At 37.4% G+C, this 25,247-nt stretch overlaps 1 protein-coding gene across 5 annotated transcripts in view; it reads right to left on the bottom strand.

Moving 5' to 3' along the window:
* Nucleotides 1–721: 721 nt before the first annotated feature.
* The window catches only part of LOC120627197 (WD repeat and FYVE domain-containing protein 3), a 40,243-nt gene continuing 15,717 nt past the window's right edge, over nt 722–25,247 (bottom strand). For 3 of the 5 annotated variants that reach the window (XM_039895060.1, XM_039895061.1, XM_039895062.1), the window contains 37 exons: nt 25,029–25,183; nt 24,318–24,539; nt 23,721–23,870; nt 22,881–23,050; nt 22,071–22,445; nt 21,711–21,995; nt 21,059–21,636; nt 20,824–20,976; nt 20,345–20,639; nt 19,652–19,772; nt 18,887–19,065; nt 17,160–17,369; nt 16,288–16,466; nt 15,693–15,871; nt 15,121–15,323; nt 14,488–14,672; nt 13,527–13,785; nt 13,162–13,307; nt 12,527–12,627; nt 12,342–12,439; nt 11,806–12,035; nt 11,626–11,731; nt 10,748–10,897; nt 10,087–10,305; nt 9,861–10,012; nt 9,359–9,486; nt 9,055–9,289; nt 8,112–8,338; nt 7,350–7,603; nt 6,355–6,600; nt 5,370–5,552; nt 4,283–4,559; nt 3,722–4,012; nt 3,274–3,462; nt 2,389–2,546; nt 2,122–2,229; nt 722–1,538 (listed from right to left, as the gene is read on the bottom strand). In XM_039895060.1, the coding sequence (XP_039750994.1) occupies nt 1,374–1,538; nt 2,122–2,229; nt 2,389–2,546; nt 3,274–3,462; nt 3,722–4,012; nt 4,283–4,559; nt 5,370–5,552; nt 6,355–6,600; nt 7,350–7,603; nt 8,112–8,338; nt 9,055–9,289; nt 9,359–9,486; nt 9,861–10,012; nt 10,087–10,305; nt 10,748–10,897; nt 11,626–11,731; nt 11,806–12,035; nt 12,342–12,439; nt 12,527–12,627; nt 13,162–13,307; nt 13,527–13,785; nt 14,488–14,672; nt 15,121–15,323; nt 15,693–15,871; nt 16,288–16,466; nt 17,160–17,369; nt 18,887–19,065; nt 19,652–19,772; nt 20,345–20,639; nt 20,824–20,976; nt 21,059–21,636; nt 21,711–21,995; nt 22,071–22,445; nt 22,881–23,050; nt 23,721–23,870; nt 24,318–24,539; nt 25,029–25,183 (7,561 nt within the window). In that variant the 3' untranslated portion in view covers nt 722–1,373. Of the gene's footprint in view, nt 1,539–2,121; nt 2,230–2,388; nt 2,547–3,273; nt 3,463–3,721; nt 4,013–4,282; nt 4,560–5,369; nt 5,553–6,354; nt 6,601–7,349; nt 7,604–8,111; nt 8,339–9,054; nt 9,290–9,358; nt 9,487–9,860; nt 10,013–10,086; nt 10,306–10,747; nt 10,898–11,625; nt 11,732–11,805; nt 12,036–12,341; nt 12,440–12,526; nt 12,628–13,161; nt 13,308–13,526; nt 13,786–14,487; nt 14,673–15,120; nt 15,324–15,692; nt 15,872–16,287; nt 16,467–17,159; nt 17,370–18,001; nt 18,077–18,886; nt 19,066–19,651; nt 19,773–20,344; nt 20,640–20,823; nt 20,977–21,058; nt 21,637–21,710; nt 21,996–22,070; nt 22,446–22,880; nt 23,051–23,720; nt 23,871–24,317; nt 24,540–25,028; nt 25,184–25,247 lie in introns of all 5 variants that reach the window. The other 2 variants (XM_039895058.1, XM_039895059.1) reach the window with 1 other exon arrangement.

Here is a 25,247-nt window from a genome sequence, read left to right as displayed (position 1 = left end):
CGTGCGTGACAAAGTAACGTGTAGGTATTTAAAATGTTTGTAATGAATAACTACGAAAGATAAAAAAACCGGAAATAGGCATTATTCTAAACGTTTCTAGATCATTCCTTTTGTTAAAAATTTCCAAGTCAAGATGGTTCTAGGCCTCCAAGTCAAGTTCAGTAAAAGCGGGCGCTCGAAACGAATGAGGCTGCTCTGAGTAAGTAAAGTAATAACTAAGCGATACGTAAGTGAAACAAGTGATCAGTGTGGACTAAGTTGACTTGCGATTGGAAGTGTATTTTGAAACTTCAAGAGAAGATACCCTGATATATCTTACAAGATACATGTTTATTTAGTTTATTCTAGCAAGTAACGATATTTATTTTTCGTCAATTGTTTATGAGCTAAGTCAAAGTACACTATAAATCTCGATCAAGGCCGAACGATAATGATATAAGCACGGCCGGCGTATGCCTCATACTGTAATGTATTTTTTTTGTCTCTTGGTTTCGGTTTTTTACTTTCGTTGACAACTTATTCACATTATGATGTTTGAGCGCTAGAGCATTTACAATTTCTGTTTATATTACTATAAGATTTACAGCGTAAGGGCATTCTTAATAAACGTTCTAAAGCTTGATTAGTCAATGTTAATTTCCTATCTGTTCTCAGTAATTTGATATTCGAAAGAAGAACATTGCGTTACTATTTAACCGCTTTACAACGTTTATTAGTATGGGGTAAGTTTTAATCATCCGTCAAGCAATCACTTTTCCCGCTACAAATAAAGCAGATTAAATAACCACCCCAGAAAACGTTTCATAGACGTGCGTTACCAATTTTCTAGACAGTGCACGATCTCTTACTGGCCCTAAACCACAAATCTCAACCTCGAATGTAAAAAATAAATGTCTTAATGTAAAGTGGTGCCAAGGCGATGGGGAGAGCTTTGCTAGTAGTATGCCTAAGTGATCAAATGAGGAGATCCGCAAATAAATTACCGGTAAATTACTTTGTTAAACTATAACAAAGTAACAAGCTGAAGTAGCATCGGGGTGCAGTTTAAAGAACCGAACACGCTGGGGTACCAAGGTGGATAGGATAGGATACTTAGCGTTAGCGTAGTAGTAGTAGTATTAGTCTACCCACTTTGGGTACTCCCAGTACCCAAAGTGGGTAGACTAATGGCATCAAAGCCCAAATAGGTATGACATCACAGGAGACGCAGAACGCAAGCGGTACAAAATTGTAGAATTGGGGAGACGATATCCAGCGTCCATCGGATAGTATGATGATGATGATCCAACTTGTTGTTATTTATTGCCATTTCTCCACGCTGTCCAGAACGCTCGTCACATCTAACTTAGTCGCTTAGTTAGGGTGTCTATAACTTAGTCGTTGCCTGCGTGAATGTGGTCGTGGCAGCGTTGGCACACGCGCACGGGTCGCAGAGCACGCAGGCGCCGCACGGGCGCCTCGTAGCGAGAACAGCGGCCGCAGAACACGGCACCGCACTCGCGGCAATGGTGGCGACGCTCGAGCGCCGTGAATCGTACCTGCACCGATTTATTTATGTAGCTACTTATTTTGAAAGGATCGGTGATAACCCAGTTTGTAGTAGCGACTTCACATATTCCAGCACGCACCTCTAACTCTTCTAAGTTATGTGCGTGTTTCACAATTGAAATATCAATTGCTTGAACGGTGAACATGGGCCAACTGGGCCTGGTGTGTCCTTGACCTCTTTTCAATGTGAGAGTGCCCTCTAGTGGGTCGGTAATGAGTTGATAATTGATATTATATAATAAAATGATGGTTCAGTTTATTATTTTATCTATATATTTTAGATAAATATGAAATTTTTAAGTAGGTTTTTTTTTGTGTTTTGTTGCAATAGCTAAATTCTTTCTATCTATTGTGTAACTGCGACATCGACATTGACTTTGCCATTTTTTACCCGGGAATATAATATATATCCGGCGGGATTTTCAAGCTAGTGTACCAATAAATCACTCTCTAACGAAATTGCCCTTGGACTTGACAAATATTTCCTAGGCAATGAATAAAATCCAAATTTTCCGTGAGACGTACGGTACAAAAAAAAATTTAATCAATAGTGATGAATGTAAATATTCTTACTTGGCACTGCGTGCAAAATGGTGCCGTATCATCCCGTATCCAATGGTCAGCCGGTCCACCCTTCGCCCCGGCAGCGCTCGTCATGTCCGGGGCGGACCAGCGGAAAATCTGTCAGAGCAAACGAACAAACGTGTCAGTATATAAAAAAATTGCTTGTTATATGTTATAAAGCGGTGATAGCCCTGCGTGCCTGAGAGTTCTCTGCATTGGACCGGTAATTGGTTTATATGATGAATATACAATATAAAATTCTGCTTTATTCCTCACCCGTCCTCTTGCATCACCCACGGCTAGCCCCCTGCCGCTTTTGGCAGCGGCTACTGCGGTGACCGACGCAGGACAGGCGTTGTCCCGCCTCTCATACGCTGTATGCATAGTTAATTTTCCGCGTAGGACTAGGCGGCGCACCCAAGTTATTCCTGTATCTGAAAGATATAGTGTTTTTTTAAGTCACTTAATTTGTTGGTCCTTCGAGCCAGATTTCTTTTTGTTTGTTTTCTACAAACGGACTCTAGAATTGAATTTCCACTACTGAGCAGACACTATTGTGTAAAATAATTAAAATCGTAATAAGGTTGACTGTATTAAAATTATCACTTGTGCTGGTATAATCGTTTATTTTTAATATTATTTCATGTCATGAAACTAGAAAATATAGTATAAATTTTCTATAAATAAGAAAACTAAATGATATTTTCCGAGCCACGGTCACGTGATCAAAAACACTATTGATTGATTGGCTCTCTTTTCAGTCTTGTGACGTCATAGCACTGTAACCGCGTAATAATGTTATTATTAGACCTTTATTAATAGTAACTCTAGTGAAGATTATAATCGTAGGTGAAAACGTAGACACCCGGATGTAGAGGAACGTCATCAAAACCATTTTAGAACATTCCTCATACATTCAAAAATATTTTTTAAACCATTGCTTTTCCTGAATATTCTTTCAATCCCAAAATTATTTTCTCTATGTACAGGGTGTATAATATCGAGCAAGAACTATTTAGTTGACAGTGTTATATGCAAACATACTTTTGGATGAGAAACTAAAATTATATATACATACACATGCATTTAGTAAAATAAGTGTCGAAAAAGTGTACTCTTTGCGATACAGTTAATAGTTACCTAACTATCGGGGTTACTTACCCGGATATGATGTGTCTTTTACGGGTGCTCGATGTTGAGGTGCCGGAGAAGACGGTGCAGAAAGTACTACGAAGGAATCAGTAAGGCTTGTATCAGATTTGCTCGGTCGCAGATTGCTCTCTGGCACCTCCATGGATTGAACAGCTTCCACTGAACTCGTTTCGCTGGAATCGCCTATGCTGCCACCACCTTTAGATTAGAAATAGAGCTGTATACCATTTACTACTGTAATACTAACTTCACTTTAAATTTTAGCATTAACGTGATGCAAAATCAAGACTGACATTATAAAAACGAATCATAAGAGATTGTTGAAAGGAAGAAAAGTAACATAGGTTACTTTTTATCCCAGAAAAACACAACAACAAAATCTGTGATAAACGCTGGCAAAAACTAGTTTTATTAAAGCAATTAAATAAATTCTATGCAAGTATAATTAAAACCTTACTTTTACGATATAAAGTATTGCCTTTCGACTTGCGTCGCAGCACAACGTTTCCTTGCTTCTGCAGTTTGCTTCTTTGCGCCATGATCTCTTTCTCCCCTTCCAAGTCTTTTTCATTGTCGTATTCCTCTTTGGATTCCTCGCAGGAGTCGACCTCCTCCTTGCGTTCGTAATGCGGCTCTTCATTGTCACTGCAAGTATCTTTTTCGTCGTGTCGACGCGCTGATTCTTTAGCGCTTGTTGTTTCTCCAATGTCCGAGAGAGAACTTTCTGATGCCGATTTTGTGAGATTGCCTGTGAATTTCGAAATTGCTAGATCACATTATCTAATTTAATTATTCTTGCTAATTTGTTTCAATACCTTCAGCCGAATCCTACTTCTGATGAATTATTGAATCTAGAATTTAATTATGTCACGAAAATTCATTTACAGTTAGGTCAGTACAAGTCTCTAAAATGCACACACGCCAATTATTTTAACAAAAACTACTCTTGCCTACAGGAAACGAAATGGACATATTGACTTAAAGATACATATGAAAAAAATAACCTAGTCTCACTTACCTCCATTTTCCTGTGATAAACTCATTTGCTTAACTAACTCCTCCACTCTTTTAATAGCTGCCTCCCTTTCACATGGCTCAATATTTTCAGTCTTTATATCACTCTCAGATTTTACCTCACTCTCAGACCTTGCCTCCTCGCTGTCTTGTATGGAGAGTTTTTGCACGTAATTTAGTTTTTCCGTATCAATAGAACTTGAAGCTTGTTCTATACTATCCACATCAACACTTTTTTCTTCGTCTTCTACAGTTTTTGCTATGTAATCTATAGACCACATCTGTAAAAATGGTTAGAACTATTGAGAACATTTTCCTTTTCAAGTTAAATGTTTATTATATAAATATTATAATGTCTTGATAACTTTCCATCATATTAGTTATTTTGAGATTTTCATAATATTTATCTTTAATTCAGAATTACATTACTTCTCACTGAACTCAATAAAATAAAAATACACAGTTAGATAGTCGAACTCTGTCCGTAGATTAACTATCTTAATAATTTTACACCACATTGTCTAATTCTGGTAAAACATTGAACTAAGAACTATTTGATTACCAACAGAACGTTGATAAATAAATAAATAAATATACTACGACAATACACACATCGCCATCTAGCCCCAAAGTACAAGTAGCTTGTGTTATGGGCACTAAGATAGCTGTTGAATATTTTCATGAACATAATACACATAAATACTTATAAAAGACAACTAAACACCCAGACACTGAAAAACAATCATGTTCATCACACACACATTTTCCAGTTGTGGGAATCGAACCCACGGCCTAGGACTCAGAAAGCAGGGTCGCTACCCACTGCGCCAGCCGACCGTCAATAGGTTATAGAGAGGTTATTGAGTTATTTTTAGATTAAACTGTTTATTTATCCACAACTACGAAATTAGATAAATAAAAAAAAGAATGATGGAATAAAAAAGGCAGCCTTATCGCAAAGTAGCGATCTCAGCCAGGCAGCCTTATTATTAGGACAACATGAGGTGGTGTAAAATTATTGTAAACCTCCATTCCAATAGCTAAATGCGAATACATAAACTATTATCTAAAAATGAAATTTAAAATCGTACCCTAACAACACCATCGGTAGAGCCGGTGATGACGACATTCAGCGGATCCCACTCGCGCGTTTGACTGAAGGCTACACACAAGACTTGAGGGGCTCGCTCGCCACCAGTGTCCACGGCGCCCAGGAGCGTGCCGTTGATAGACCAAACGTGAAGCCAACTGCCGCTGCACGTCGCTATGTCGCCCTAAATTTATATTGTTACAGTAATTTATTAAACCTGTTATAATTCAATGCAACCTATCCTTAGTGGTATATGAAATTGACAATTTATTCTTCCTTCCGTCACCTGTCGATTTTGTTGGTCCATTTTTCTTGTACTTATACTTTCCGAGTAAATAAGTTGATAATCTAATAGAGTGCTAATTGTGATGCTCTCCACCACGAGCAATATAATTTAACAGAACCCCACAACTTTGTTGTGATCCGTGGTGATAAAACAGCAAGAATTGCATTTTTTTATTTCCACCGCAAAGAGGTATAGCAGTGTTCTGGTCTGAAGGGCGTGGTTGCCGGTGTAATGACAGGCGCATAAGGCTTCACCTACGCCACAGATCGATGGACATAGGGCACTTTGTAGGATGTGTTTCTTGCATGGCCTCCGAAATGTTGCTCAGTTTAAAGGCATTAGTTTTCCATTTACCATTCGGTAAGCAATCTGTTTTATCGCTATTATATTGCTTTGTAACCACGCGAATGAGGAAAAATTAAAAAAGAATATTTTATGCATAACATGTTCTTTGCGCGATTCATAAAATTTAAATGTTAAGTGTAATTTAACTCTTTAGGGAAGGAAGCAGAACTCTCTTTCACATTGCACGATCTTGCTACCCCTGTCTTGAGTTTTCTTTACGAGACGATTGTCATGTACCGTGTAACAATGTCTTCATTGAATTCTTAAATTACATATACTTTTATCTGGCAAATTACACGTACTGTACACTATTATGACTATGAAATTAAGCGATAGCAATTATTCAAAAACTCACAGTAAGTTCGTCGATGGCTAACGCAGAAACGGGGGGCGGAGAGCGTATCGCAGGCGGAATTAGCTGCCGTACAAAAGTTCCACGCTCCACGTCCCACACAATAAGCTGCCCATCTCGGCTGCCGCTAACAACAAGGTTATAAGCGGCACTAGCAGCTAAACATGTTACTGCTTCCTCATGGCCGTACAAGCAAGTCTTCACAACCAATCGACGTCGCCGTGCCCAGTATTGCCATACTGTCACCACCTACACACAATATTAAATAGGATTATACGGTGCAAATAGGGCTGATCCCCAAGAAATAAATAGTTATTTAGGGCGTATAAATTACGATTTACAAGTTTTGATTAGAAAATTGAGATTTGATGGTTGCAAACGTTTGAAAATTAGAGTTCAAGGATATGTTAAGGATATGGTGGGCCCGATTCAGGTGCAACTTTAAAGTCGTAAATCGTGGGCGGAATGTTCAACTGTAGTTTAAGCTTGAATTAAAAATAAATTGAGAGGATAAAAACCGTTGCTAAAGTTTTTTCATACGTTTGACAACATTATTAGAGCAAATTTATTTGAGTGCACTGTGGTCTTTTAAATTATAAACTTGTTATAATAGGAAATGCGACAAGTAATATGGATCGATCTCGTTGGTCTACTCGTTAACACGTTCAACTTCGGTTCAATTCCTGGACCGGTCCACAAACTGTTTAGTATAGGAATTCTTGATTAAAGATTCTCAGTTACAGCCCGGAGGTAAGAAACTTGGGTTGTCCACCCCGTGCCACGGTAAGTACTTTAAGCCGTACTACTAAGTATTAACATGTGATAATAATCGTTAAAGCCCGCAAATTCGCATTGTAGGAGCGTGGTGGCTCTATGCTCTCAAACCCTCTCTGCTATGAGAGAAAAGACCAGTGCCAGTAGTAGGACGTTAAAGGCTGATGATGGTGATGATGATAATGTAGATGAGAAAATGTGGGGAACAACAACAAAAAACTTACCGAACTCGTCCCAGCCGTAACTATAGTCTTATCTGAAAGACAAACGCATGCGACTATCTCACCACAAGCCTGCGCGACTGTCTCGCAGACGAATATAGCTTTATCGTTATCGTAATTGCCAATCCGTAACGAGTGGTCGGCAAAGCCCCACGCCACATACTTGTTGTATGTTGGGGGCATCAACACTTTGTTTTGCTCTACGGCTAGTATTGCTTTGTCGGTGTACAGAATTTGACCGACTGGACCTTTGACTTCTACAAAAAGAATTATTTAAATGTTACACCATTATTTATATTGAATTAAGGGACAACTGACACTTATTCCACTCCATTCGGCTTTTGTTCATACAATACAGTTTTTTTTTATGGAGTTGCATATCCATACTTTTTTATTTTGTTTCTGTTTTTCGGCAAACATGCATAAAATAAGTTTAAGTGGGTTTACAATCTGCATTTTAAAGTATGCTGATGACAGTGTTAACGGGTTCTGAATAGTTGTATAAACGCTATACACTATACTTGTCTACAACTGCTACTTGCCCATTAAAGTGTCAAGTGAAAATAGATATCATTATTTTAAAATCACTTCGCTTAGCGTTTTCGAGCAGCTTATACTTTGTTGTTAACGCTTCCCAGTCGTCCAGCGCTGTAGTGAGCTGAAAACTGAGTAAGTGCAACTAAAACAATTCAGCGAAACGCGAATAGAGTTGAATAAGTGTAATTAGACCCTTATAGATGTGAATACAGTCTGTTTTTTTTTTACCTTTAACTGGTTGCAATGAAGGCCTCAAATTTTCCAAGTTGTGGAAGAACAACTTTTCTGGAGGTGTTATTCCTTGTGATGGTATTATATTGTTGGGATCCAAAATTGTCGAACTTCGTTGCGACATTTTCTTACTAGGATGAGCTTTCTTGAATAATTGTTTGGGTATTTGGCCGAAGTTGTTAATGAAGCCTATGGTCGCGTTCTTCTTTAAGGGGTCGTCAATGCTAAAATTATAAATTTAATTTATGAGATAGTGAACTGAGTAAGAATGAGCATATTTCTTTGCTTCAGAGAAGACAAAGAACCGGTGAAAGCTCAGTGGTTAGGACTTCGCCATAAACGTCGGGTGCCGAGTTCGTATCTCAGCAGGCGCCTTCAACATACGTGCATTTGAAGCAATTAAAATATCGCTTGCTTTAACGGTGAAGGAAAACTGCATGCTAGAGAGTTCTTCGAATGTTTTGAAAGGTGTGTGGAGTCCACCAATCCGCACTTGGCAACTGCACTGCATACCCAAATTATTTTTTATAAGTCATATTGTAGGTGAAAATTTCCATTTCATGCCATGAATGAATACACTTTTATTGTACACCAAAGAAAAAAAAGTAGTTACAGAGATATAAATACATATCAAGAGAGTACAATTTGGTGGCCTTATCGCTACATAGCGATTTATTCCAGGCAACCAATGGCGTAAAAGGAAAAAACATAGAAAAGAGGTAGGTGGTGCAATAAATAATATTTAAAATTATACAAATATATAAATAAAATATATATATTATATATATATATATATATATATATATATATATAACTATAATGCCATGTACCTGCTTTATGCATACCCTGGTCAAAAACCCTGTGCACGACACCGGCCTTAACGTGGGCCGGTAATGGGTTGATATGATGTATATTCAAAATATTATTTTACTTCACTCACTTGTATATATCGACGTTCCCTTCGTAAAAGAGGTGGTGGAAGACATTGCAGGCTTCCACAGCCGCTTGACCTTGCTGCTTGTACCCAAATACAAGGTCAATCCAGTGGTGCAATCTGTGCGATACAAAGTCAGATTCTAACGCAGCGCGATGCAATCGAATGAACTCACGGGGATCACCTTTTGCCCAAGGTGGAAGCACGACATCGCCCAAAGCTACTCCCGATTGCTTGCAACCTAGAGAAGAAACGATAAAGTTAAAGATGTCATAAAATTGTACAGACATACCATACATTGTACACTTACCCAAATCGAAATTGTTAGAATTCTCCAACAACTCAGGTAAGTAAAAGAACTCTGGTATCAATTCCTTGACGTCGGCCATATTGTGTCGTGACGCCGAATTCCACGCCTCTTTGATAGAGTGAAACATTCTGCAAATTTATCGAATTCCGATTAGTTTTTACATATATTAATTTCATCATCAAAGCTTCCCGGCCCACTACAGATCACGGGTCTCCTCTCAGAATGAGAAGGTCTAAGGCCGTAGTCCACCACGCTGGCCCAGTGCAGAGACTTCACACGCCGTTGAGTACATTATGAAGAACTCTCAGTACGTGAACATACAGGTCTCCTCACGATGTTTTCCTTCACCGTTTAAATCAAGTGATATTCAAACTGCTTGAATTAAAAACGCACATAACTCCGAAAAGTTTTGTGCGTTGGTGCGTGCCGGGGCTCGAACTCGGTCTCCACGAAAAGAAAGCCGAAGCCTTAAACACTTTATTTATAATTAAAGGTAGCGTACCTATCTGCTAAATCAAAATGTCCTCCCTGCAGTCTTAGGAAGTGTTGCGTAAATGGTTCCATCCGGACGAGATAAGAGCAAACGATCATTGCAGATGAATAGTGAGTGCCGTAATGATATGGGGGAGTTTCACCGTGTGGATCATCCCATTCCTACAAGAGTAATTTTATTAGCATAAACATGAAAGTTTCAGTGACTGAATTAGTGAAAAAAAAAGGTATTTTACCTTATATCGTTTCCTAAACTGCTCTAACCTATCCGGACTTTGCGCTCCCATGGGTTTCGCTAAATCCCGAAACGTTGATGGATGTGTCAGATCCAATTCTAAAGAGTCATAATCCGCGAGAATCCAGGGAAAAACTGGGTATTGCATGAGATCATTGTACGAGCGACCAGCCAGTGTGTTAAGATGCATCAAGTATTGGAAATTTGATATTTCACCTCTCTGAAATAACAAAGCTATGGTAAATTATGTACACCTCGATATAAAAACATTTAAAAACTCAACAATCAAAGAGACACCTTGGAATATCTTAGGTGCCATTTTACGGGTGACCTTATTTTCTATTTTTCTTGTAAATTAACAAAGGTTTGCGAAAAATATCTGATTATTATTACTAGGTAACTCTGATACTGTGGCGTATAATTCATATATACGCAAAAGCATTGCCTACCCTAACATATTTATATCATTAGTATAGCAGACTTCTTCGTTTTTACACCATCTGTCTGCTTTATGTCTACCTTGATATGTTATGAATTTTAATGCTTAGCTTTACTTACTTACACCCTTAATATAATATGATGTTATATTCGTAACATTAAAATTCTAAATGTATATTATTTTTTAAGTTGTCTTTGCAATATTTTCAGAAACTAGTACGTACCAGCCACCGTTGCGTTACGGATGTGTCTCCAATCAGTGTTGCCAACAGTCCAGCTGGTTGCTCCACAGCAACGCCACGCTTCTGCCCCGCCACGGAACCCGCTGCGCTATCTGCCATGCCCGTTGCGAGCGCTGTAAATCTACAGTATACCTGAAACGATGTACTGAACTTGTTAAGTGAAACAGCAAACAATGCTGTAGCGTTAGCTACTGTGAAGGCCATGTAAAGATTTTTTTTAAAGCATTTCCCTGGTCGCGCCTGCCTTGTAATTGATCCAAACTAACCTGACCTAATATATCCTTCAGCTTAATGTATAATACTCTCCTACTATTACAAAAATCCAAAGGTTACACAAGGTTACATTTTTTAACACAGTTTATTTACATTTGACTAGAGTATGTAGGTACCATTTTGTTCGATAACTTTTTGCCATCTTGTAGGTATCCCATTGCTATAGAAATTTTGAGGCTTCTGATAAAAAAAACACCTTTACCCTGACACTGCCTATCTTCTTCTAAAATTTAAACTTTTAATGATACCAAAACCAGCTAGATACAAATAGTATAGCCAAAGAGATACCATAATGCGAAAAGACTTTTTCCCCAACCAATTATACCGAAAAATAATCTTACGTTTCCTTTTGTCCCCTCCTTTACAATCCCAAGTATTATGCAAAATCATTTTTTTCCTTTTATCCTGCCACGCATATAAACAAGATATTTATTGTCTATATTACATAATCGAACGATTTTCCACATATTTTCAAACATCCAATTTTTTGTAATGTCGAACTCATAAATTATTAGTAAATAAATCTACAAAGAAATACCCAATTTTTACATTATTTTTATGTATATAAAAGAAATACAGCAACTGACCTTATTTCGCACTTTTCTAGGGAATGCCAACAAATAATTTCGACCATCGCTGGAAAACACCTCCAAAGCTATGGGTTGCAATAAATATCTCCTTTTATGAACTTCCCTAGAAACGAAACATATAATCAGTATTCGAAATAGTTCACATTAGTAGTTGTTGCCATCTTTAATGAGTACTACCTGATGTCCTCGTACAAAAATTTGGAGCATTGTCTTTGGTTGCTCTTTTGTATTCCTTGACTGGGTAATATAGGTTCATAGTCGTCAGGACAGCTGTCCAAATCGCGAATTTCTCTGTTCTTGAGCAGTGTGAACCCATCTATAACGTAACAATGTTCACGCCCGAATAATAAGAGACCTTCAGTTGTATCGAGGCCTTGGATTCGGGCGCAACGGAACATGTGAGAGATCTGAAAGGTATTTATTAACAATTTAGCAATGTTTCTTTTTCTATCCGCAAAATAACAGAAGATTTTTTTGTACAAACAAAACTTAAGCAATTCATAGTGAATGATTCGACAAATTTTATCAAAAAACTATCTCCAGAGGGTGATGGATCAAGCTTTACTCTATTTAAGAAGAAAAGGGAATCTATACTAATAATAAAAATGCCAAAAACACGTTGTATGTTGATGAGAAATATTTATTAATAAATGAGTTAGTATTGTTCTAAAATAAAAAATTCTAAAAAATCGTTGTAAATCTGACTTATTTACCTTTTCGTGGTGCTCAAGTAACCGAAGAAGAGTTTGATTATCAGGTGGGGGTGATTGCTGTTCATCGTCATCCTCGACATCTGGACCATCTTCGTTAGCTAAAAATATTTCCATAGTTCAGTATATGTTTGAAATAACTAAAAAACAAATATCTAGAAGCAAGATGATACTCGTATGTGCCTTACCTTCGGCGGACAGATTTGTACCTCGGCTTACGACTCCGCTGCTAACGAGGTCTGAAGGCGAACCAGATTCATTGCTGACATCGATTGATAAATCTTTATTGCTGTAACAGAAGTGAACAAAGAAAAATAACAAAAAATCTATCAATTCAATCAATTCGTATGTTATATTTTATACTATAAAACTAGAATAACTTAATCCACGTTTTTGTTACAAGCTGCACTCTTCGGTTCTACACACGTTAAAAAGTCCATTGGATGCTTTGTAAGGACGTGAAAGAAGGACAATATTTGGTGTAGAAATAAGAATGTTTCTGTAAACCACCCTTGAAAATTATTGAAGTTTTTCCAATACCAAAATTACCAAAATTATTTACTCTTCGTCCTTTCAACTAGCTCTACGTCAAAAATCAAGTCGCTTGGTTTCTTAGTTAGGGCAACAACAAACACACTTATAATATAAAGGATTTATTCAGTCGCAAAATTATATAAAACTTATTTTAATTCTCAAGGTCGCTCGGAGAGCTCCATAATTAACTTCCCTGGCTTTACTGATCAGCAAGGGCCTATTAGATTATAAGCGATGTGAAGCCGATAGCTTAAAGCCATAGGCATATGTATAATCTGCAAAATCTTACCTAGGTATTTCTTCCTCGTAACTAGCTATTTCCGACGTCTCAATACTATCGGCTTCTCCTAAATTGATCGAATTGCGCCATTGCTGGTATACTCTGTAGTACTCTTTGCTGTCACAACTCTGTGCCACTTTGTATTTTAATTGTTTCTGCGATAATTAAGAATAACATTAGTTACGTGGCAAAAGCTTTTGGACGTGCACTATTGCTTTAACCAGATTGTTTTTGAATTAGTTATAAATGACAATGTGAGATGGTGATACAATCCGTTAAAATGTTTGTGGGCTTTTTCTTAGACCAGGGCACGTTTGGAACCCTCGAAGCTTTAGTTTTAAAAAAAGCTGCAAATTCAAAGATGAACCACTTACATTATCGGCGCGTTCAAGTTCCGGTCGGTATGGGTAATGCGTATAGAACGCATAATTGCGTCGCAGTTGCTTGCGCATACGGCAGGGTCCCTCAGTACAGTGTAGGGCCCACTTGTCAAGGGGCGATGGCCGGGTAGGGCCCCAAAGGCCCCTTTCGCGGGTCAGTTCCCGCCATGCACCGCTCCACTCGGCTTGGACGTAACGCGTGGTATGTGCGCTTGTGTTACTTGCCGCTGCCAGTTGCACTCCCCACGCTTGTCTATGAACATAAATTGATTTACCTTATAAGTCAAGCGTCAATTTTTTAATAACCTGCGGAAATTAGGGGTTCAAGTGACGTTTGATGGGTAAAGTACAGTCTACGACAAGTAGACATGGCAATCGGAGTATGAATTGAGGTCGGAAATGGTGTACGCGTACCCGTCCGTCCCAATCAGTCGAGGTGCTGATTACTGTGCTGGTACCAAAATTATACCCGTGATATTATGTTAAACAATTTAACACTGTAAAATTCATTCATATAGAAGCATCGTAGTGAAAATCACCTCGAGCCAATATAAGTCACGAATCGAGCAAATAACAGACAGTCGTTTGTGTAAACAATAAAACGATTTCATAATATTAACTGCAAAGTAATATGTGTATGTCAAATTTGTAGATGGAATGTCATATGCTGATTCATTGTACAAACTGCCCTTTGATTTAAATAGTATTTTATAAAAGTATTAACTGTAATTTACAGCAGTATTTGCGCAGGTGTACATCGTAGATATAAACTTTTACTTTACCATACTCCAAATTAATGGTAATAATTTGAAATTTATGATTTTGATATAAAATTGTTTTATGTTTGCGTTAGATTACCCGTTTGTTCGCTTGGAAATACTATCCATGTAACAATTAAATAAATGTACCAAATCATAACCAATAGGCAATTTTGATTTGCAGTGATAAAGCTTACCTAACTAGCTGTACGTGATCTTGCATGTACGCAAGTGCGTGTTCCCGCGGCGGATGGGGCCGCTGTTTTGCGGCGTCCTCCTTCTTCACTTTAGTCCGGGAGGCAAGTCGAGTCAGACCACCCGTCACTTTCTGTATCTTCGATTGAATTTGATTGTGAAGCTCCCATGGTACTCGATATACCGCCTATTTAAAATTTTAACATCTATAATTCAAGGTAACAGTACTTTGGATAAGAATTGTATAAGTTTTTTGGTGTGAAAAATTAAAAAGATAAAAATATTTTTACTGTGAAATAAAACGTACGTCTAAAATAAGTTTTGTATGATAAAAACCTATGAATCAAAATTAAAAATAGACATGGCAACGAAAATTATAACTAAAACAAAGTTAGCCTCAATTTATCATAACTAACTTTATGTCGCTGCGTAATTATAGTGCGACATAAAACTGTAAGTAGCTAGTATAGAGTTTTTCTCAGTATCCTTTTCTCTCGCACAAAGCCCAAAAGTTTTTTTAGCATTATCTCTTTTCGTTGGCATTTTTAAATCACCCACTAATCGTTTCTTCTACAAATACTGGGAGCCTGTCAACAACTAGTATTACTTTCAACATTTGTTTATCTGTAACGTACCTTTCTCTCTATATCAATGTAGTTGATCCACAACTTATGGGCGCTTTCATTGAGCTGCTCGCGTACAGCTGTTAAATCAGGCGCTCTCGCGTTGGCAGTGGTCGGTATTAGAGTCATCTTAAAAACCTCTTCAATAGCGGGTTTCTTGCAGGCATATAACTCTTCCCATACACGTCTTGCAGCACCGGCCATTAAATTCCGACCTGTACAAAAAACCTTTTTAGTTTGCACGGTCTTCATCGTTATCAATCAATTACTGGCCCACTAGAGGGCAAGGATCTGTTCTAAGAATGAGGCTATTAATCGACTACGAAGACCAAGTATTCTAAGATTTTAGCCACCCTTGAGAACATTATAGAAAACTTTGAGGTATGCAGGTTCCTTCATGTTGTTTTCTTTACCGCTAAAGCTAGCGATATTAAAAAAAAAATTAAGTTGCATGCCAGGGATCGACCGCAGACCCGAACCGACCGAAAATTTAATTCGAAGTGTTAACCACGGATCTATCACCGCCAATTCGGCCTCTTATACAGTTTCTGTAAATACGATATCTAGTACAACAAAAATGGTACCTTGATGCGCTGTTAGTTTATCGTCTCTCGATTCGAGATCTCCACTCGGATTGACATGCCATGTAGTGCGCATGTGCGAATCAAGGGCAATCTTCATATTCGCGCTCAATTGCAGCAAGCAATACGTCAGACATCCAACAAATTCCAATTCATGATTGCCTGCGCCGAATATTAATAACCTAGACATAACACAATAATTTTAAGTCACGGGTTAACAATTTCATTACGAAAGCAGTTCTCACTACAATAAATAAGCATACCTATTAATCAAAACTAATATTAAAAATAGGAAATTGTATAACTTTTATTTGTTTGTTACTTGTTTTATTATTTGCGTCTGCGCAAGTCCGTTTACTAAAAAAGGTTATAAGCTGTATAATGTCACGTCAAGGCCGTTAATGAAAGGGAGCCTAACTGCTGAGCAGCTTAAGTGCTAATCAATATACGTAGGAGCAAATTTTGAGATGAACGAGTACATAATATTCGTTATAAATAAATCAATACACAGATAACATCATCAAGACCGGTTCAACGCTAGATGGGGAGGGAAAAAGTGCAATGCTTAGTCAAAGCTGTGTAAATTGAAAGGAGATACCTGTTAGTAGTGAGCTTGTGCAACGCTTCCAGAACGGACATTTGGTCTGCGATAGAATCAGTAGATCGGGAAAGCAAAAACAATATCGTTCGGTTGAGACAGTGGTGCAAGCCCTCCAGAGATATCACCGATGATTTTTTCTTGGCTTGTGTTAATAGTTTGACTAAAAAGTCAAATACCTAAGGCAAACATAAGGATATATTATTAATAGGTCATGCACTTGATTATACTAACACTGAAGACATACTTTTAAAAGCTCATATTTACAAATCGTCAACATTGAATGATATCGAACGATAGGACTTGTAAAAACCCCGACCTATGAAACGCAACGAACATTTTGAAACAGTTCCCCAAACCCTATGCAACGCAATGAGTTAGAGAAAATAAGACTGCGAGTTTAATTGAAATACACACTGCGAATTGATATCACGATGCGATATACGATAATTAGGTAAAATAAATAATATCATTCCAAAGGTAATATATGGGCCTATCATGGTGGTATCATGGTAATATATGCATCACTTTAGACAAATATGGCCTTTCTTATAAATTATGTATTGTGATTATTTTTATAATTTTTCTCTTTATCTGTTTTTATTAATTTGACATCCGAATGAAGACAAATATCGCTTAACTATGCAAACACTTTACAACGTTTGTTATTAAGCGATTTAGTTAAAGCACATGTATTACAGCCGGTTACGGCTAAATGACAAATTTGTTTCAAAAACACGCTTTCATCTCAGTGATCGTCACTACAAACAGAAAGACTTGACTTTCAAAAGTACTTGAAGTGAATGCTTATTTAAGTAAATCAATTTTGAAATTTTGAATTTATAATTGCTAAAATCTAGACTAAACTTTACCTCGTGCGGATCCCTCGATAGTTGTCCCTGCCACAATTTATCCACAAGACGAGCTGCCAAGTAACAAACGTTGGAGATATTTGACTCCGAACCAAATAGTTCAGTATTTAACAAATTTTCCATTATACTTGTTAGAACTTCTGTTTGATATTCTATCTGTTGTTGACTATTTGAATTTGCTGGGGATGCGTCGAGGACTAGATCTATTACCTGCAATAGATATTTACTATTATTTTCATGAAAACAGTTAGATAAAAATAATTGTTTAGATTGCAAGGCGTGCAGTAAAGTATTTTGAACTTAAAGTATAACTGTTATTGGACAACATGTTTAAACCTTATAAAAACATTTAACAAATTGAACATAACATTAACAAGTTTTAAATTTTTCTAATGAAGTTTAGTGCATATATCTAATCTACTCCTTGGCCACTATAAATTTTATTACTCTAATTTCTAACTATCCACGATTTAAACTTTTTATTATATTTTAGTGTTACGTGTTTTAATTTAAAATTAGATTTCAGATTATTCAGATACTTACTCACTTTATGGTCATTTTTATTATTTTGTAATACTTTAAAAAAACTTTACACTAAAAAGTAACGAAAAGGTTCTGTTTATTTCCTTACCCGATAAAAGTTAATTACGAAAGCCCAAAGCTAAACATATAAACCTTTGTTCCCTTTTAAATATATAAAGGTAAGCAATTGATATACGAAACCAGCATTCCGGTTAGAAATAGATTTTGGAAGTTTTTAAATTTAAAAGCATTATTTAAGCATTAGAGGTTTTATTACAGTTATTTGATGAAGAATAGTAAATAATATTCTGCATATTTACGCAATAAAAGTATGATCTTGTAGCGCAGGGAGAACAAAACATTGACGGTGGCACTGAGTCAGTGGGGACGGCGCTCTAGAAACAATATCCAACACTCACTGTAGCATGATAGAAAACACGAAATATTTTATTTCGCTATCAGCAACGATAATTGCAATTGTAGTTATGGGCAGAATTTCATCATTTTTCTGAACTATGTGTTACATAAAGTAAAAGAAGCCATTTAGAACCCTTGCGACTATCGATTTGATTGCAATTAAAACTAGGGCGAGAGCAGGAGCAGATATATTCTTTAAAAAATTGCATGGCGAAACATTCCAAAACTGCCATTGTAAAGTTACCATACCAAAATGATTAAAGATAAAAATAAGCATTATATATTTTATAGTAAAAAGCTAACACAAACACTAAAGAACTAATTGAACCAAAAGGCAAACATCACGGTTCCTAGTAAAAACATTCATATAATGCTCTTTTTATAATATTTTACTACAATTTTATTTTTGCAACACATGCATGAATTTAATTTTTTATCCTATTTAACATGATGGCCATTATGATAGTAAGCTGTTGCCCGCGTCTTTGTCTGCGGTTATTAAGGATTTTTAACAAATCCCCTGAAAACCGTTTATTTTCCTGGGATGAAAAGTAGCCTTTGTTACTTTCCGTTATTTTAACTAACTCTATGCCAAATCAAAAATCAAGTCAATTGGTTCCTCAGTAAGAGCGGCCAGTAGTAACAAACAACCCAACAAATAAACACAGTTTCGCCTTAATAATATTAGTATGGACACATTCAGAAATTTAGCCCCACGTTCTTCCCAATAGCGAGATATTGCAATATTCTCAAGGGCAAACAAACAATCAAATAAAAGTTTTACTCACTGGTGATGCTTTTGCAGTGACATTTAGTGGAAGGGAATCAAGAACGATAACCCGAAGGAAATCCATTACTGCTTGACGGGCCGGGTGCTGTGTGAGCGAGCCAGAACTACCGATTATAACTACTTCCTTTTCGGACCCCGGTGTGGATGCTCCAGAACTGTCACCGCTTTCACATATCGCTGTAATGGGGAAAAACTTCATGTCGAATAAACTTTACTGTATTTACTCTATTAAATACTGTGGGGTGAGTAAGTTTTTATTAATATTATAATTATTGCGCCTTTTTTTTTCTATCAAAAAAATTTTGGGGCGCCTCAGTGATCTGGCTTTGGCCGCTCCCGTGTCCTGGAGGGCTCGTTAATCCGCTTGGTCCCGGTTAATACTATATGATAAAAATCGTGTGAAAGGTCGCAGCCCTAAATACCTCTTTCCTATAAGAGGCGATTAACCCAGCTGTGGGACGCTGAGGATGACAATGAGGTGGATATTATAACATCTTCAAAAAGATTAGGAGACTCAAAAACGCTTTTTTGTAACATAATTTATTAATATTTTGATTTTTAATATATTATTTAACTTTCCATGTTGGTTCCATTTCGACTTCTGAGCATCGAAGAACGAAGTTATCATCACAGTACAGTTAATCAACCAAACTATTTATCCGTAGCGTAGGAATTAAGTCAATTTCTTTGATAATTTTAGTTGTGTTACCATTAATTATAATCAAAGAAAGAGTAAAGACTGATTACTCTTTCTTCTACTTACGCATGTGAATATCGTTTGATGTTTTCGGAGGAAACAGCGTCGATGCCAATGCTGTCAAAACTTCAGCACTCATCATTAACGTCACGAAATCAGACAGCGTATTGTAGAAGGAAAATAATACCTAAAAATATTAACAAAGCGTGGATATAAATTGAAATAATCAATATAGTTCATGAAATCGTGATATTTTGGTTTATTACAATAAATTCAAAGAATCGTTGTTTCGAGTATATTCAACACACCTATAGTACACATATCTTCGTCGAATATGGCCTTGAAAAGACTGCTAATTGAATGTGGTCAGATATTATGATAGCGCGTAAAAAAAAATAGATTTGTTAGTTAAATCTACAGTATCACAACTTCTTCCAGGTAACCTCCCTTCTTAGACTGTACTATACTGTTACTCAACTGCACTTGATAAGATTACACCGGGACAGTGTCGCACAAACTTTCGTGTACAAATGTATGGCGTTGGCCCTCGCCGCTTGCCATTCTTAATATATTTCCATACATTTGTTTCTGTCACTAAACGCTTCAATGGTCGCATCTCGTGGAAAGCACGTAACTGATGATAGTTATGATCATTCATTTCTCCCTTTTGTTACATTTTGTTGACTACGTGAGCAAAAGCAGAAGAAAATATTATATTCGTAACGACACATTCATAAAAGTACAGTTTAGGCACCCTACCTGTACAATAGCGACCGGATGTTCATTCAGCCATTCCGGGAGAGCCCCGGTATCCGCGTGTATTAAAGCCCGCACACAAGCGAGTAAGATTACGACGGCTTCGGGGCATAAAGTAATTTTCGCTGCCATTGCGGCGGATGATTGTCTGGAAGGAGCTGTACCACCCCAAGCAGCGGCCCATACTCGATCCACTGAGATAACCTTGTCACAAGCAACGTAACGCATCGGTTGCCCGAGCGCTAGTCCAAAAAGTAAGTAATATAGTTCTGGTATTTGGAGGTGAGAGAGTGACAGCCTAAAATAGAAAATAAAAAGAAACTTAATACACACATTTTATTGACACTTGTCGATTTCACGAAAATAAACGTGAGACAGGCTTCTAGGTCTCTCCCAAATTGTATTCTAGACAATTTTAGGATCTGGCCTATGAAACAGTAACAAACAAGACAAATAAATTACGAATAACAATGTGAACGTACCATGCTAGCAAAGTAAACCCAGAGGTGTATAGAAGTTGTGTATGGAGGTGCGAGTGCGAATGTACAGCCGCCGTAAGAACTACGCCTGCTTGTTGCGACGCTACCAGCTCAGTGTGTCGCAACCAACCGCCGTTGCCCACACCCTCTCGAAATCTATAAAAAAGTTAAAGTTTGACTATAATATCTGAGGTCTGTAAAATAATTTTAAGCTCAAAGTTTAATATAATGAACGTACCTCTGCATTATTGGTGACTGCTGTCCTTGTCCGGAACATAGTATCACTAAAATTTTCCAAGCCAACAATACTGTGGTGTGATGAACATTTTCCTGCATGAAACTGAGCAGCCAATCCAGCCCTAGCACCCTCGATACTTCCTCAGAAACATGAGTGTTTTCCAAATTAGTAGTGGCAAATAAAAGGTAATATAAAATTGACAGGCATTTATTCCGCAATATAATATGCTCGCCTTCGCATTCGTTTTCAAACTCTTCGAGTACAACCATTCCTTTTTCGGATTGCGAAGGTAAAGGCAGTGTAAATGCCAAAAACTGGCCTAAGCATAGTAAGTCACTTGGTCTTGGAGGGCCCCCTAGTAACGTGGATAGAAGACGTATAAGAACGATCTTTGTGCTTGGAACTTTTACATCATTGACTATATAAAGGAGTTTTGGCACTAATTGCAACTCCCTCATTGTGCGTAGATTGTGCGTTCTGTGAGCGGTTTCTGTCGCTAATTCCAGTAAATGTTCTAAAAGAGATTTTATCAGTCCACCTGGTGCGCCTATCCATACTTCTAATTCGCAGATTAGGTCCTAAAATATTATCACCTTGTTATTGATCAATATACAAAAATAAATTAAATAAATTAACCTTATCAAAAAGTTACCTGGAATGCCGTAAGATTTGGTATAGACGAGGTCTCCTTTTGACTATCAACAGTTCCAACTAGACCAAATATTAAATGCAATATGTGGGAATTGAGCAATTGTTTTTTTCGCTTCAATAACATAGCCAGTGTTTGGTATCCTTTCCGGCGGTCCATCTCAGCTTGTGCCGCTTTGTTCGACCGCACTACACATACAAGAGCTTTAACGCCTGCATATAAACATTCTACATCTTGGGCCATTGCTATCAGACCCAGCAAAACTGAACAGCCTCCTACTGTATCAATCTGTAATAGTAAGTTATAAATATAACAGTTGTTCCATTAAGCCAGATTATTAATATCGAACATTAAAAATCTTACCATAATGGCTGCTGGCTTAGGGCAGAACACTCTAACTCCTAAATAACCAACGACCGTGCCCCCTAAACATCTCGCCGGACCCATCAAATGGCCAGCTGAATTGTGCAATATTCTTATGGGAGTCGCGTTCTCATGGGAGGACATACCCAGTTGCTTCGCTATCGCTTTGTTGTCGTTTTTACTATACACTTTTCGTATTTTAGCAAGTGTGAGTTGCGACAAAGCGCGTGCGTTTATTCCGAACACAACTTTTTCTTCTGCGATTAACGGTGGTAGACGCTCTTGGCTCTGGCCCGGAGGCAATGGAGCTTGTAATGTGCCAACATAATGAGGTCCGAGCTGGTACATTATTGAGATTGTTTGAGCGGATAGGACCTGAAAAGGAACAATTATAACTCTTGTATTTTTAAGTATTTTATTTGCCCAGATCAAATTAGCAGGAGTAAGTATTAAATGGACTGTGGGTACATATAATTATATTTATCAGTTTAGTCACAGTACGTAGTAGACTGGGAACCTTTGAGAACCCTGTGGAGAACTTTCAGGCGTGCAGGTCTTTCTTCACCGTTAAAGCAAGCGATAATTAATTGATTAAAACCCACGTAACTCCGAAAAGTACAGGGTGCAGGTACGTGCCGGAGATCGAACTTAGGTCACCCAGAAAGCCTACCGCTTAAGTCTTACACCCTCATATCGCAGTAACTAACTGGGTAATTCAGTAAAATTTCACCTTCAAATTGTGTCTACCGGAGTTGTATAATTTATGTAATTAGCATTAACAGTGTATTTATGAATGTAAGATATACTCACGTCCTCTAGAAGAAGCGCAGGGCCTTGTCGCCAAACAAGACGCGAATATCGACGCCATTGCGGAGGAGTCCCAATAACGCAGTAAACGCTAGACGCGCCTGATAAAGTCGCAGCACCGCCACCGGGGTTCGCGCTTACGTAATGTAATTTTCCCGAATGCATGTGCTGACCTACGATCACACGTAACTCATCTCTACATAGTATAAACAAAGTCTGTCTGTTTGTACGCACAGATCTTATAAACTACGCAACGGAGTTTAATGAAGCTTCAGCAATAGATAAGAGTGATTCAAAAGGAAGATTTATTTGTAGTAATCATGCATATTATAGTAGAGAAAAGCCAAGAAACAGACATCTTTTTGTGCGCTTATATTGCAAGCGCTGACTAAAGCTTACGAGATAGATTACATTAACTTTCTACGGCATTGTATCATTATCTATATATTAGTATAGCCGGGTTTGTAGTTATATTATGCATCCTTTTAGACTAGTATATTAATATGATTCTGTATATGTTGCTAATTTCACCATTGTTTCTAAGAAATATTGAGTCAATCAAAACTTTTTGACCTTTTTTCTATTTTATTATTTATTTATTTAACTCAAAAAAACTCTTTATTTGTACACCACTACACAGTTAGAAAAATAAAGGACGCATAGACAGAAACACAAAGACTGGAGTAGAATACAAAAGGCGGTCTTATCGCTTAAAAGCGATCTCTGCCAGGCAGCCTTAGGATTAGGACAACAATTTCTAGTGTCTTAATACTTGATGATAGTTCAAAATAGCTTTGTTATTGTGGGTTTTATAACTGTCACTCAAAATAATATGTTTCATACCGTCGAGGTATAGTGAGAACGAAGAGTTCTTGAGCACCGCACGGTTGAAGAGCAAAGCAAGGTGGTGCCATTGCCCTTCGTGCTGCAAGTCAGGACACCAAACCCGCGCTCCACATTCGCCGCCACCGTCTGGTTCCCATTCGCCAACATCTTTAAATCAATGTATGTTATTAAAGAGAGGAGAATGACAGTCCTGTTAATCGAAGTGAAATCATATCACAACAAAGCTCAGTCTCCTTTTGAATGGTCCCTATAATTACAAGTTATAAATAACACAGCAAGCAAAATGCTATTTATAGTTCAAACAGAAATTCATTTACTATATTTTTAACCTACAACAATGCTTTCTATCAAATCTTCTATAAATCAATGTTTAATAAATCATTAAATAATGTAAAGCATTATTGTAAATACAAACTAAAAATAATACAACGGTTACACGCTCAAGGTCATGAATAAGTACGAAGAAGGTAGTATATTCAAGGCCACCTATTTAGTTCTGGCTTGTTCAATACTTGTTGATTGAAACATTCTGTGTACATCTGATAAATATAATAATATTTGTTCAACCTATGCGTGACATCTAGAATAACTTACTATGTGGGACCAAAGTTTCCTGTGTTGATACAATAATGGCCTTGTCCCTCGCAGACAGGACCACAGTGAGGCATACAAGGTGTTCGTCTCGACTGTTGTTAATGTTCCTTACTAAAGTCAACAACCGAACGCAATGTGGGTCGGTCCTAGGATCCGAATACTTTTCCACGCAAATCCAAGTTGAATACGTTAAGCCCGTTTGGGGTGGGAAAACTCTATCTCCTGTAAATAATTATAAGATTGTTAGTTTAGTTCAGCAATAAAATTAGAAGAGAGGATGACTGACAAATAGTCGTCAAGTTTTAGAAAAAGCAGTCTTTTACCAAGGAGACCAACTATATAAACTTTAGGTTAGCCTTAACTTTACTTTAGGTTTTAAAAGTTTAAGGAAAATAATGGATAGATCGCCTTACGCCTGGCGGATTTTAAACACTGAAGAAATCTATAGAAAATATGCATGAAAGGATGGTTCATTAAAGGAGATAAGTAAATGTTCATTATCATATATTTGTAATAAACAAAATCATATTTTATCGTATATATTCAAAAAACCACACCGTGACTACATAAAGTTCTGGGATATCTTTTTCCTCTTACAGCTTTAAAGAAACTGTAAACCTTTAACGGATGTTCTCGTACAAGTCTTTGCCGGAAACGTGCAAACACGAAGTAGTAACAATGGTTGTACATGTAGCATAATGAATGTCCTACCTGAGCCAATTCCACCGAGCGTAGTGGTATCTTGAGTACCGAGAGCATTTAGATTTGCAGACTGAGGTGCTATGCTTGGTAAATAGAGGCAACCAAACCCTTCTGCTGACATATCAAACTCTACGAACGGTGGTTGTGTACACGAGTTTTGAGACCTAATAATACACAGAGAAAGAAAATGTTTGTAGATAATTGTTTAGAATACAAATTATATTGTCC

This window comes from Pararge aegeria, chromosome 11 (assembly GCF_905163445.1).
Source record: "Pararge aegeria chromosome 11, ilParAegt1.1, whole genome shotgun sequence".
Lineage (NCBI taxonomy): Eukaryota > Metazoa > Arthropoda > Insecta > Lepidoptera > Nymphalidae > Pararge > Pararge aegeria.
The sequence above is the reverse complement of the archived record's forward strand: the minus strand, read 5'-3'. Positions and strand labels throughout refer to the sequence as shown.